This window comes from Fonsecaea pedrosoi (genome assembly GCF_000835455.1).
Source record: "Fonsecaea pedrosoi CBS 271.37 unplaced genomic scaffold supercont1.3, whole genome shotgun sequence".
Lineage (NCBI taxonomy): Eukaryota > Fungi > Ascomycota > Eurotiomycetes > Chaetothyriales > Herpotrichiellaceae > Fonsecaea > Fonsecaea pedrosoi.
In genome coordinates this window covers 1,408,668-1,421,835 of record NW_013550613.1, presented here as the reverse complement: position 1 = coordinate 1,421,835, position 13,168 = coordinate 1,408,668, and the positions used below count along the sequence as shown (strand labels likewise).

The window sequence follows — 13,168 nt, the reverse complement described above, 5'->3', positions numbered from 1 at the left end:
CCAAAACGTAAAGTAAAAAAGAAAAAAAAAAAAATTCATACAGAATCAATTAGCTTTGACCATCTCCAACGACTCCCCTATGCGGCCGTACTTTGAAAAGATCAGATCGGCCAGGTAATAGGTGCGGGCCTTCCACGGGCCGCGGTCGCCCGTCTTGGGGAGGTCCTTCTCCGCGGCCTGGAGATAGGTGGAGTTGAGGTCGAGGAACTTGCGGGGCTGGATGGTGGCGTCGGCGTGCTTGCGCGGGACGACGGCGCCGACGGCCCTGCGGTCCATCATGCGGAGCAGGCGGGTGAGGAACAGCGACGACGCGTCGGCGCCCAGCGTCCACGACGCGTTGGTGTAGCCGAGCAGGAAGGCCGCGTTGGGCAGGTCCTGCATCAGCACCATGTGCCACATCAGTTTGCCGGCCAGGTCGAACGGCGCGCCGTCGACGGAGAGCTTGATGCCCCCGCCGAGGCGCAGCTTGAGCCCCGTCGCCGTCACGATGATGTCCGCGGGCAGCGTCTCGCCCGACGACCGCAGGCGGATCCCGTCGGCCTGCACGCCGTCGATCACGTCCGTCTTCACCTCGGCCTTGCCGTTGCGGAGGCTGGCGAAGAAGTCGCCGTCCGGGCAGAGGCACAGGCGCTGGTCCCACGGGTTGTAGCGGGGCGAGAAGTGCGGGTCCACCGTCAGGGTCTCGGGGATCTGTCCCTGCACGCCGCGCACGAGGAGCCGCTTCATCAGTTGTGGGAAGGTCCGGCAGAAGAGGTAGAAGAGGCGCGACTTGACGATCAGCCGGAGCCGCGTGAACAGCGACATGACCCTGGCCGGCAGGATCGAGGCGAAGATGGACTTGGATCTGTTGGTCATGGAGACGATGTACGACGGGCTGCGTTGCAGCATGGTCACTTTTGCGGCGGTCTTGGCCATCGACGGCACCAGCGTGATGGCCGTCGCGCCGCTGCCGATGATGACCACCTTCTTCCCCGCGTAGTCGAGATCCTCGGGCCAGAATTGCGGGTGCACCACCGGCCCCTGGAACTGGTCGATCCCCGGGATGTCGGCCTTGAGCGGCCGTTCGTAGTCGTAGTAGCCCGTCCCGAAGATCAGGAATCTCGTCACAAAGGTCGTGACCGCCCCCTTGTATTCCACGGACAAGGTCCACAGCTTGTCACGGGACGAGTACGAGGCCGAGAGGACCTTGTGGTGGAACAGGATGTGCCGGTCGATACCGAACATGCGCGCCGAGTCGTTCATGTACGCCTTGATGGCCGACGCCTCGGCGATGGGGTTGTCCTGGTTCCACGGGTGCCAGGCGAAGCCAAAGGTGAACAGGTCCGAGTCGGAGCGGATGCCGGGATATCGAAACAGGTCCCAGGTACCTCCCATCTCAGCCCGGCCTTCGAGGATGACATATTTGTGGTCTGGAAGTTGGGACTGGATCCGATACGCTGCGTTGATTCCAGATATGCCGGCGCCGATGATGAGGACGTCGACAAAGTTCTCCCCTTCTTTGGCTGCGGGAACATGCATTGTGAATTGTATATCCAGGGGGGAAAGAATCAGGTCACAAGATCACAAGGGAGGTAGAGATGAGACAGACAAAACACACAAGACTCAATCAAACCATTTCTCTCTCTATTTTTTTTCTTCACGGCTGCCTACCTACATATGTTGGCGGTATCCGCTTCTCCTTTATCATGTTTGATTCAGCTGCCCCAGAGGGGCGAGCCTGATGGTATTCTGGGCCGAGGCATAACGAACAGGCTATACAGCTCCAATGAGAAGGCGATGCATGGAATTGGGTGGTCGATGGCGAAAAAGGAGACTGGAGTCCGAGTAGGGAGGAAGCAAAAATTAGTCGGAACAGGCCGGCAAATTGTGATCTGGAAGCAACACCTCATAACGCAGACACCAGGATCAGCAGAACCCAGTATTGCCGATGGTTAGCCACCAACAAGGTGGGCGCAGAACAAGCAAGCACCAAAACGCCGCATCGCACGTGAAGCTTGGGGCTTCGTCGTAACCGAAATTGGAGCACCACCGAAGTGAGTGGCAAAACCAAAACCAAAACCACAGCCACGAATCACTCCCTAATCAGGTCTTTTACCGAGACATCTACAGGGTACGCAGGCTTGATCTAGCTTACATGGGAAGGTTAGCCGTGGAGATGACGCACTAGACAAGGCCACCAATGATAGGCTTGGAGTCGATCGGGACAATGTGGCGCCGGCTTGGTAGACTCTAACCTTTCCAAGTCAATGTAGAGGGGTTTCCCCAGATGGATTCTTGTGCCCCCTTCAATTCATCTTTTCGGAAGTAGTTAAGGGTTTTTTTCCCGTTGTGGTGATACAGAGTGACTCTCTATGCATGTGCTGTATCGCGACAGCCTTGTCACCACACACCGGGAAATGGTCCCATCCTGGATAACATCTCTGCACGTAGGAGGGTTTTTACACTCTTGGGCGGTCATGTGCATATTCGAAGCATCCGCCCCTCGAACCACTGCAGGGCTAGCCGCGACAATGTCAAGATGGGTTTTGCAGTGCTCTGCTCTTTTGCGGATCTCCATATGCCGTGTGTGCGAGATAGGATCACGAGGAATTTTCACAGTTGGGGCATTGACCCTGGTTGTATCATTCACCAAAAAGAGCATCGTCAAGAGGAAAGGTGTACTTGGCCAATATTCGTCGCATTGCCATAAGCATAGGTAGAGATCTTGGAGGCCGTTTCTCTTGATAGAGGTATACGATATACCGACCGAGTATGCACGAGCTTTTCTCCAAAATGCACGGATCCTCTTAGTCCGACGGCGGGACTCGGGTTCCTCCACTCAATCGCCCTACGCCGACATCCCGATCGGGCAAGTTTCAATTGCCCGCCATATGCATCGGTGTTTACGGAGTAGTGCTGGGTTTGTTGTGCGTCGTATCGCCAGCCAACATGGACAGAGGTTGCAGAATGCGTCTCTTTTGTCCAATCCCGGAATGCCTCGGAGTTTGGGACAGTGGCCGACAATATTTGACACTGCAGAGGTACACACACATTTTGCGTAAGCGAAGGCGTTTACGAGGACGCGATCGGTGGTCCCTGTTCCCCCGGGCCCCCGTCTCTATGGGACTGTTGGTGCATTTCTGGAAATATGGACAGGGATTTTTCGTATGATGGTAGAAACGTATCCGTCCGACACGGTCTTGCCTGTCGCGAAAGAGCTGGAATGCAGAGTAGACAGCGATCTTCGACATCAAGGCCCACAACGCCCGTCGAAATACGAGGGAATGCGGGACCCGGTGTGTTTTTGTCCCGCCAACCTCCCCCCCCCCTTTCTGGGAATCTGCGGGGTCTGATACGAACCGCTAGTCTGACCTCTGACTTTTCACCTCTCAGAACAATTAAGAAGGAGGGCCAAGGCCTCGCTAGATAGGACTGGACGATTACAAAGGCCCAACGTATTGGGACGTACTGTGCCTCGTATCTCGTATACCGTAGAGGGAATCCTCTACTGACGATGCGACGTGCAAGTAATAAGATATCTCTGTTGCCAGAGTCAGGTAGGAACTCTTTCACGTCATGTCGACTTTGGCCTTTGATTCTGTCTTGTCCCGCAATGGCCGTCAACATTCCCACGTCGTTGCTGCTGATCTTCTCTGCAGCGTTGCAAGCTGTAGTCTTGGTTGCAGCAGCTCCCCAGTATTCCCCCGTCGACGGCTTCAATTCAGCCTTTCTCTGCTTCACGCTCCTCAACTTTGCACTATGGTTCTTCTATCTATTGTTCATTTATCCCAATTTCGTCAGCCCGCTTCGAGATCTGCCAATGGCCAAGGTACGTCTTGCAAGAAATGTCGCGTCCAAGGCGCAGGCGGCAGCGTTGATACCGGCACGTAGGGCGCTTTACCCATCATCGGCCACGCCTGGTCCCAGTTCAAGGCTCCGCGCGGAGGCGACTATCAAAGATTTACCCGCGAAATTCCCAATGACGGGCTCATTCGCCTCAAGGGATTCTTGAACACCGATCAAGTATTGGTGACGAGTCCCAAGGCACTGGCCGAGATCCTCGTCACCCGATCGTACGACTTCCCCAAACCCGACAAGGACCGTGCCTTTCTCCGTCAGTTGATCGGGGACGGCCTGGTCGTGGCCGAGGGCGAGCAGCACAAACACCAGCGCAAGCACAGCATGCCCAGCTTCGCTTTCCGACAGATCAAACTGCTGTACAATGTGTTTTGGGAGAAGTCCGTCAAGATGACTCAGGTGATGGATGCCGAGGCCTTTGGGCCAGATCGTGGCCACGGAGGCGCCGAGAACCTGCCGCCTGGGGCGATTGATATTGAGTATTACGCACCGAAAACAACGTTGGACATCATCGGCGTGGCAGGCCTGGGCCGGAATTTCAACACGTTATGCAATTCGGACGACGAGATGGTCAAATTGTATGACCAGCTGGTTCATCCTTCCGTGGGCCGGCAAGTCCACGCGGCAGTGGCCTTGCTCGTTAGCAACAAGCTTGCATCTTTGCTCTGTCGTCCCGTCGCTCACCAATATGATAGCCTCAATGCCCAATTGAGACTTATATGCAGGCAGTTTGTGCGAGAAAAGCGGGAAAGGATGAAGGGTTCACAAGACCAATCCGTCGATACCCTTGCCTCGCTGATCAAGGCAAACATATTCTCGGATGAAGAGCTTGTAGACCAACTGTTGACTATCATAGCAGCTGGGTGAGTGTGACTTTGTCTCTCTTCCGACAATCCTGTGGATGTCCCGCCAGGTAATTGAGCACTAACGTTAGCATTCAGCCATGAAACAACCTCCTCGAGTTTCACATGGGTAACATATCTTCTTGCGCTTCATCCCGACATCCAGACCCGCCTCCGCGCAGAGATTCACGCTGCAATCCCGAATGGATTCTCCACTGTTGATCCCCAAGATACGACCATAGCCTCGGTGCTTGAATCGCTGCCCCTTCTCAACGGCGTGTGCAGCGAAAGCCTCCGCGTCTTGCCAGCTGTGCCCGTCACGATGAGAACAACTAATCGAGACACTACCTTGATAGGCCACCCAGTTGCCGCGGGCACCAAGTTCATCATGGCTCCGTGGGCAGTCAACAACGATCCTGAATTATGGGGTCCCGATGCTCAAGAGTTCCGGCCGGAGAGATGGATTGACCCCGAAACCGGAAAGCCGAACCAGACGGGGGGCGCGTCGACCAACTATGCCATCTTAACATTCCTCCACGGACAGCGAAGTTGTATTGGACAGAACTTTGCACGGGCAGAGCTGAGGGCACTGGTGGCGGCATTTGTTGGAGCCTTTGAATGGGCTCTGCTCCACCCAGAGGAAGAAGTGGTTCCTGCCGGCATCGTGACATCGAAACCAAGAGATGGTCTCGTAGTGACGCTCAAGAGGGTAAAGCCATGGTAGAGGAGCGCTGGGACAGCTCCATAATGCTCGGCATTCGTGATCGTTAGTGCAACCATCTTTCTGGTAGAGGTTTCTCTGCGATATCATCCACAGCTTAATGGTCTTCAAAAGCAGGGGGTCAGGCTGAGTAGGCTCCGGCCCGTGTTTCCTGGTATATAGGTAGGCTGCTTCTGGCATCAAGCACCTTCGTACACAAAGCTAGGAAAGGACAGTCTGATTAGACTTTAGATACCAAAGATCCTCTGGATTTGGCGGCGCCTTGGCACCTTATGCATCTTTTTCTGCTTTTGTATGACCCTGGGTCTGGCTAAGCCTCGCCTGAGCCTCGATGGGCCTGCAGCGTGATTCCCCAGTCAAAGGCATTAGACTCTCCAGGCTTGGGAACGAGGGAAGGCATGCCTGCACTCTGTCCACTGAGCAAGCCATCACTCACCACTCATTCAGCTGAGGGTGTTGTCGATACCGATCTTGTGGAGGCACTTAACATAGAAATACCGAGAGTTTGCTTATAGCACGTCGTAAAGGTACATTCGATGTCACAACACTTTGGTGTAGTCAAGGTATACCTCGTAGTCCGAGAGAATATTGTACGCCTCGATACGCAACCTAACTTCGCTTTTGGGGTTTTAGCCCGCAGTAATGCTACGGCGAGTTCTATTTGGTGACAAGTGCAGATATCTTGGCAGATCGGAGTCGCAGGCTCCGACCCACGCAAAGCGCACATTTCTCAATTATTTTCCCCGCCGCAGCCATTGTCGACGAGATTGATAAAAGGTTCCTTAGCAACCACGACTTCGACGACCTCACCTCAACCTACCGCACCTTAAACATCCTCCCTTGTCACAAGAGAAAAGAACTTCGGTCCTAGCACCAAATTCAAGAACCATGGAGAACGAAAAGGGCGAAATCGTCGATCTGTAAGGCTTTTCCACACCAGCGTTTTCTCACATACTTTCTCTCTCTACCTCTCGCTGTGTGAGAGACGGGAAAGAGAAATCTGATTCTCATACGCACATGGCACTCCTGAGCCCAATCTACTCGGGGATGCCAAAAGGTCTTTTGCGCATGCGCCAAAATGACCACGCCCAGTCCCTAGACTCATCTCGTCCTTTCTCCCATTTCCCTTTGTTCACTGTTTCGAATTTCGGAGCGCTAATACCCCATCTTCAATACAGCTACGTCCCCCGCAAATGCAGCGCGACGAACCGCATCATCAAGGCCAAGGACCACGCCAGCGTGCAGATCTCGGTGGGCAAGGTCGACGAGAACGGCCGGTACACGGGCGAGAACCAGGTGTACGCGCTGTGCGGGTTCGTGCGGTCCCGGGCCGAGAGCGACGACAGCTTGAACCGACTGGCGCAGAAGGACGGGTTCCTCAAGAGTGTCTGGAGCGCGCAGGCCACGAGATAAGCGGACACGATGGCTGAGGGGCGGAGATATCGAAGATCAGGGGAGACAGAGGAGGCGAACAGAGGATGAGGATACGCACGAGGAGACATATTGTGCATAGGAGTGGGCGTACGTGGTTGAAGTGAGGAAGGAGGACTCGATCGAGATTCCTGGCCTGTCGATCATCGAATTCCTCTTCTCGGTCGAGCGATGCACACAGCCACGCCGGAGGACACGATGGTTTGATTGTGGGGGTCGGTGACGGTTATTGCTATGCATGTCATCCATTCCACGACAGGAGAAGCACCTTGCTTCACTTTGCTTGGTCGCAGGAAACGGACATGGTGCACTCTGCACGACCAGCATCAATAGAAAAATGCAAAACTGGGGACGAACCGCTCCCCCAGAAATACACTATTCAAAACATCATCAATTATCATTGTTTTACGTGTTCCCCCCTTCCTCCTGCATGACACAGGCATGGGGGAGTTCTATATTTATGGCTCCTCGGAAATGGACGGAGAATGTGCCACCCGTATCTGTGCTCTGACTCTCAATCTCGGAATAATAAAATCACAGCTCTTCAGAAGGCGGTCTTTATGGCTTAATCTTCGGCTGTTGTATGTACGATTTTTTTTTATCTCTACTTCCCCAGTCATGGCAGATTGAGTCTGAGGAAGCCTTGATGTGCCGGTCGAAAAAATTCGAAAGAAAAAGAAGAAGGTTCAACACAAGGGGAGAAAGGAAAATAGAAGTGAGGCAGCTCAAGGGAAAGAGCGAGAAGAATTCAACGGGGTATCATTTCTAGCCTTCTCTTTGCGGAATCTAGAACTTTTTGTAAGGGATGCCTCTTTTCAATGGCAACATATCTTGAGCGCGTAGGATTCGTGAGTCTTCGTACATGCTGAGTTGTCGCCTGTGATCGGCTCTCTAGTCTTTGTGTAAGCGGACAGCAGGATTCTGTTCAATGAAGTTGAGATCGACTTTATGTCCCAAAAGCTCTCGGATATTGTTGACGCCGTACCTGTTCAAAGACATTAGCATACCCACAAGACAAGACCGAAGGAGCGAAAACTCACTTGATCATGGTCGGTCGCTCCAAACTCAGGCCCCAACCATATATCCGCATATCTTTGGGTAAACCCATTGGCTCCAACATTTCTGGCCGGAACATGCCACTGTTTCCGATTTCCACCCACTTCTTCAGTCCCTCGTGGTAGCTGAAGATCTCCATGCTCGGCTCCGTGTAAGGATTGTACGCAGGCTTGAATCGCAGGTTTCTGATACCCATCTTACCGAAGAAGACCTCCATGAAACCAATCAAGCCGCCCAGTGTCAAACCCCAGTCGGCAATTACGCCTTCGACTTGGTGGAATTCTGCAAGATGCGTTTGATCAACCGTCTCGTTTCGGAAGACTCTGTCGATAGAGAAGTATCGCGCCGGCCGAGGGTTTAGAGCGAGTTTGTGAAGCATGTATGCAGAAATTGCCGTGGTGTGAGTTCGCATGACTAGTCGCAAAGACTCGTCTTCAGACCACGGATATCTGTAGCCTATCGAGCCGAACTTTCCGTTTTCATGCACGGCACGAACATCATCCCAGTACTTCTTGAAGTCCGGGCCCTTTTCCTTCGACTTTGTCCTCTTATGGGAAGGTGAAGGTATAGATTTCTCTCCGGGAGCCGGAGGTTCTGGATCTGCTCGAGGAGGATCGGCTCTGACGGGATCTGAGATGTAAAAGGTGTCTTGTAGGTCGCGAGCAGGATGTTGTTGAGGGACAAAAAGAGAATCAAAATTCCAGAAACCAGTTTCCACATAGCGATTTGTTGGCATCTCCTCAAAACCCATCTCGAAGAAGATCTCTCTGAACTCTTGACGCACTTTGTTGAGAGGGTGAAGAGCCCCGGATGGCGTGGGTGCACCTTTGGCCTTGAAGTTGTATGGTTTCAACTGCACAGTCTTCCAGGCGCCAGACGCCAGCATTTCTGCAGTCAGATCCGCCTCCTCCTTGACAAATTCAGTCGAGAATTTAGGGCCTTTGGAAATCTTAAAGGCGACCGTTTTCTGTTCTACCACATATTTCCTCTTTCTAAAGTCTGCCACGACTTTGGGGTTGTCTAGGGCCTTCCCGGATTGGATCTGTCGTAATTGTTCTTGTACCTCGTCCTGGATCTTGTCCGCAGTCGCCTTGAGAGTGTCCCCGTCTTTCTTGATCCACTTGAGCTTGAAGGCATCTCCCGAACCGAACTTGGCCACGTTTGCGTCGCCCACGGCTGCGGGTAAATCTTTGATCTTCAATCCCTCCAATGCGGATCGAACTGCCTCGAAAACTCTTGCGCCGTTGCTCCCATTTTCTGCAATATCTTGGCCTTCTTTTGTCAGAACAAGTTCCAACCGATCAATCTGCTCTGCTTCAATGAAGTCTCTCGACCGTAATTTGTCGACAGCGGATTTGACACTGACAAAGGTGGCATTGGGAAAGGCTTCCGATGTGATGACAGGACCATTTGCGGAGTTCAGTACTTCAAGCACTTTCGGGGTCAAATCTTCTGCCATGGTTGCGTCCGCCCGGGGGAACGTAGTTGTCGGACAGCAAGGGTAAGAGGAAGAGCAGTTACGAGACAAAATATTATGGCTGGTGCTCACTAGACTCTGACTCCAAGTTACCGAGTAGAGAGAAATGACTCCAAAATGCGGCCGGTGGGTCTAATCTTGATTCGTCCAGAGATTCATGCCGCTTTAGCAGTTCAACATCACACACATGCCTCAGCCTCGCTTAAAGACCAGGGAGATCAATGATTTTGGACTATGTGATAGATGTATCGTTGCAAAGCGTCAAACACCAGTGAGAAAACGCACTCCTCTATCGCCACAGCTATTCCAGCCTCGTTGGTAATCTATGAACTCTATCCACGAACAAAAACCACGGATACATGTGCCTTACAGGAGTCTGGTTTTCAGACATTCCTCTGGCCTTCCATTTCAGACGGCGAGTTGTGCTCGCGTCTCTGCTTCCAGGCTTTCCCAAACATGATTTGGACCAGAGCAAGACTACCCAGTACGAGCATGATACCCGTTAGTAAGGTAAAGGTCCAGCCGACATGAATGCTGTTGATCAGAGGCCCAACCACAGCAGTTCCGCCAGCTCCTAAGAGACAGCGAACGAGATTTAAGGAAGCCGTGGCTGAGGCACTCTGAGTATGGTGGATGTCGACGAGGTAGGTCGAGATCACGCTTTGGAGAGAGATGGCTGCCCAGCCCAAGACAAAAAAACAGATGATGGGCACAGAGATATGAACACCTTGGTCGACGGTCCACCCAAAAATCAGCACTGACACACATTCAAGTGCACTCCAGAGCCAGACAGTCCTTAGCCGAGCCTTTTCAATAGGCACGCGCTGTTCATCGCCGCCATACTTGCGTAGAATCCGCCTGTAATCATGATCCAGGAATCTACCGACCAGAACGGTGCCGATGATGGACCCGGCTCCGTTGGCCAGGAAGATGAGACCAACTTGGATTTCTGAAGTATGATATTTCTGTTGGACGAGCACGGAAACGGCGGTGAGAACCATTTGCCACACTGCGTAGTGGACCGCAACGTAGAAGATAGCGCAAAAGGTATTCCAGTGGAATAAAATCTTTGCTGGACCCAGAAAATCGGTTCGTTTCGGCGCGGGTTTCTCGCCCTCTGCGGAGGGGTTGGTGTCTTGCCTGAAGTGCTTCTTTCTCTGATACAGTGCAAGAGGGGACATGGCATATCGCTTTGGCTCTTCCGCTCCATTTCCCACCATGGACCTCAATGTCTCAGGCAGGACCAGGACAATGACAAGGACACAGGCACCGCCATAGATAGTCAGAAACCAAAACACTGATCTCCAGCCCATCTTGTCCGATAAGACACCACCAATAACAGGGCCGATGGCGACCGGCATCAAAAGTCCTCCTTGGAAAATGCCCATATAACCAGCTCTTTCTTTCCTCGTTGTAATGTCGCCAAGGACTCCAGCACCCAATGCAATGGTACTAGCACTTCCGGTACTTTGGACACAACGAAGAACCAACAGTTGCGCGTAGTTTCGTGTCTCTGCCAACCCGATACACGCTCCAAGAAATACGACGAGAGTACAGATATAGGTAATGCGGCGGCCTTTGGTATCGGACAACGAGCCCCAGAGGGTAGGCGACAAGCCTTGAAATATCAAGTAGCATGTCACGGTGAGGTTGATGAGGCTGGTACTGACTGACAAGTCATCGGCGATTTGAGGGAGGGCGGGAAAGTAGATATTCGACGCAAAGCCTGAAAGTGTAGCCGCAAATGAAACAATGGTGACAATAAGGGCTTTTTGTGAAAGTGTGAAGATTGTGTAAGGTTTGGAGGACTCAACCTGTGTCATAGCTTCGGATTGAGACATTTTGAACCTGTTGTTAGAGAAAAACAGCATGCTGCTGGGGTGCTGGCTGTCTATATATGCCTGTGGAAGTATCCAGCCACACCCTGGTCGGTGCGGACAGGGATGTTCGGAGTTCCGACACCGGAGGCAAACAGGGAGATTCGAGAAGACATTCGCAGCGTCATCGGGGGGAATACCGCAATGGTGTCGTCTGAAGCGTATTTACATACTTTCCTAGGCTCACCTGGTGAATACCATCGTCGCCAAAGGGTTCAAAGACCGAACCCCTAATGGCGGTATCGACAAGTCTTGAGTTGGAGGTGATGAGCTCCAGGTCCGAAATTTGATCATTGGAAGTCGGGTCTACGTAGCCCTTGGCTGACTATCGGATTGGTGAGCTTTGGACTGAATGAAATAGAGTATGAATTACTGATTCGCGACAGAGAGGTTGTCGCAAGACCAAGTGTATGTTCGGATGGCACAGCAAGATATGGATGAATAGAGTGGGCGGGGATAAGATGGATCAAATCCAAAGCAACTTAGCCGAGAATACGTCTGGAGCGCTATTCCAGAATAGGCAAAGCGCGTAATCTCATTACGCTCACTCCATCTTCGGGATCCTTGACGCCTCTTCACTTCCTCTACTTCGTAATTCCAGGCGAAACCGGTCTCCCACTGGCCATGAGTCCGAAGGATTCTCTACCCAGGAAAAAGTCCTGCAATCATTGCTACAGATCGAAAGTGCGGTGTGACCTCAAGAGACCGTCTTGCACGAGGTGTCGCAATCGAAGCCTGGATTGCACCTACGTTGATGCAGGGCTTGTCGACCACATCGCTGTCCTTCAGCCTTCACCAACCACCACCGATGGAGCCGGACTCTCGCCTCAACTTGCCGCAGATCTGATCAGCACCGACTCGCTGGATTTCGAAAACATCCATCTGATATGCACAGTGGATGAACACAAAATCCGCGGCCGCTGGCTGGAGAGCCTCCTACCTTCCATGGATCAGAGGCCGAAGCCTTATCATGCGTCTACGATGGCGTTCGTCACGCGCATCTTCAAGTCATATCCTAAAATGTTTCTGACCGACAATCTTCCTCCTTTCATTCACTGGTCTCAAATTGCGTATGGCATTGCTGAGCCGTTAGCAGATTGCGTGAAAATAGCACGCATGTGGGTGGGACAGACCCCTGAAAGCGCAGCCACGGTCCAAGAAATCATCGGACAGGAAATGTCGCGGGTATTTCAAAAGGCACGTACAATCTTCTTCAAATCTGGTTTCGAGGCTGAAATGAAGCAACCAGCGTGCATTTTCAGGTCACTTGGAGCTTTTGACCATATTACAGGTCTATCTTCTCTACGCCATCATGCTCTTCTCCTCGGCCAATGCTGCGAGCTTGGTAGAACAAGATATCATGATCAAACTCCAAGACTTAGCAGGTGACGTCGCAAGTAGAGGGACCCTTTGTCCTGCCGAGACAAATGGCAGTCGACCCGACTGGGAATCGTGGATTGTCGCTTCCACGAAAAGAAGGACACTATTCGCTACCTGTTTACTTGACAACCTGGTCAACTTCACCGTGGGCACTCCATCTTTTGTTGCTGTAGAGCTTGCAGGCCTCCCAGCTCCGGCGAGCAAAACTCTCTGGAATGCGCGCGATCGTCGATCGTGGAATACAGCTTATAACCAGCAGCTGGGCCTCTGGAGCGATGGCGAGCTTCTCATCAATGATCTCTGGCCATATCCTGGACCAGATCCAGCACAGGTGCGACAGAGAAAGATAGATGATTGGCTGGCATCCGTGGACGAATTTGGTATGATGGTATATGCCGTGACCTCTCATACATACAGTGAGACTTGACGACTACTTTCCTAATGCCCTCAAGACTGGATTCGGGTATTGTGTTTTATGGGTAGTTTCCCTTGCGGAAACACCAGCTGCTCAATAGAGCCAGTCTTTGTGTCGTGATGAGCCGCGGAA

At 52.5% G+C, this 13,168-nt stretch overlaps 6 protein-coding genes across 6 annotated transcripts; 3 read left to right on the top strand and 3 right to left on the bottom strand.

Annotated features, from left to right (window-relative positions):
* Window positions 1-45: 45 nt before the first annotated feature.
* On the bottom strand, window positions 46-1,518 carry Z517_04404 (uncharacterized protein; the record flags this gene model as incomplete). The annotated part of the gene is made up of 1 exon (XM_013429733.1): window positions 46-1,518. One exon carries the CDS (start codon window positions 1,516-1,518, stop codon window positions 46-48), a length of 1,473 nt encoding a protein of 490 aa, XP_013285187.1.
* Window positions 1,519-3,592: 2,074 nt separating this feature from the next.
* Z517_04403 (uncharacterized protein) lies at window positions 3,593-5,403 on the top strand (the record flags this gene model as incomplete). The annotated part of the gene is made up of 3 exons (XM_013429732.1): window positions 3,593-3,808; window positions 3,871-4,700; window positions 4,779-5,403. 3 exons carry the CDS (start codon window positions 3,593-3,595, stop codon window positions 5,401-5,403), a joined length of 1,671 nt encoding a protein of 556 aa, XP_013285186.1.
* A 1,014-nt stretch (window positions 5,404-6,417) lies between these two features.
* Z517_04402 (40S ribosomal protein S21) lies at window positions 6,418-6,813 on the top strand (the record flags this gene model as incomplete). The annotated part of the gene is made up of 1 exon (XM_013429731.1): window positions 6,418-6,813. The coding sequence occupies one exon, from the start codon at window positions 6,418-6,420 to the stop codon at window positions 6,811-6,813; it is 396 nt and encodes a 131-aa protein (XP_013285185.1).
* A 909-nt stretch (window positions 6,814-7,722) lies between these two features.
* Z517_04401 (phenylalanine-tRNA ligase, alpha subunit) lies at window positions 7,723-9,346 on the bottom strand (the record flags this gene model as incomplete). The annotated part of the gene is made up of 2 exons (XM_013429730.1): window positions 7,723-7,816; window positions 7,872-9,346. The coding sequence occupies 2 exons, from the start codon at window positions 9,344-9,346 to the stop codon at window positions 7,723-7,725; spliced, it is 1,569 nt and encodes a 522-aa protein (XP_013285184.1).
* A 401-nt stretch (window positions 9,347-9,747) lies between these two features.
* On the bottom strand, window positions 9,748-11,205 carry Z517_04400 (uncharacterized protein; the record flags this gene model as incomplete). Its single annotated transcript, XM_013429729.1, has 1 exon — window positions 9,748-11,205. The coding sequence occupies one exon, from the start codon at window positions 11,203-11,205 to the stop codon at window positions 9,748-9,750; it is 1,458 nt and encodes a 485-aa protein (XP_013285183.1).
* A 660-nt stretch (window positions 11,206-11,865) lies between these two features.
* On the top strand, window positions 11,866-13,048 carry Z517_04399 (uncharacterized protein; the record flags this gene model as incomplete). The annotated part of the gene is made up of 2 exons (XM_013429728.1): window positions 11,866-12,426; window positions 12,533-13,048. The coding sequence occupies 2 exons, from the start codon at window positions 11,866-11,868 to the stop codon at window positions 13,046-13,048; spliced, it is 1,077 nt and encodes a 358-aa protein (XP_013285182.1).
* Between the last annotated feature and the right edge of the window lie 120 nt (window positions 13,049-13,168).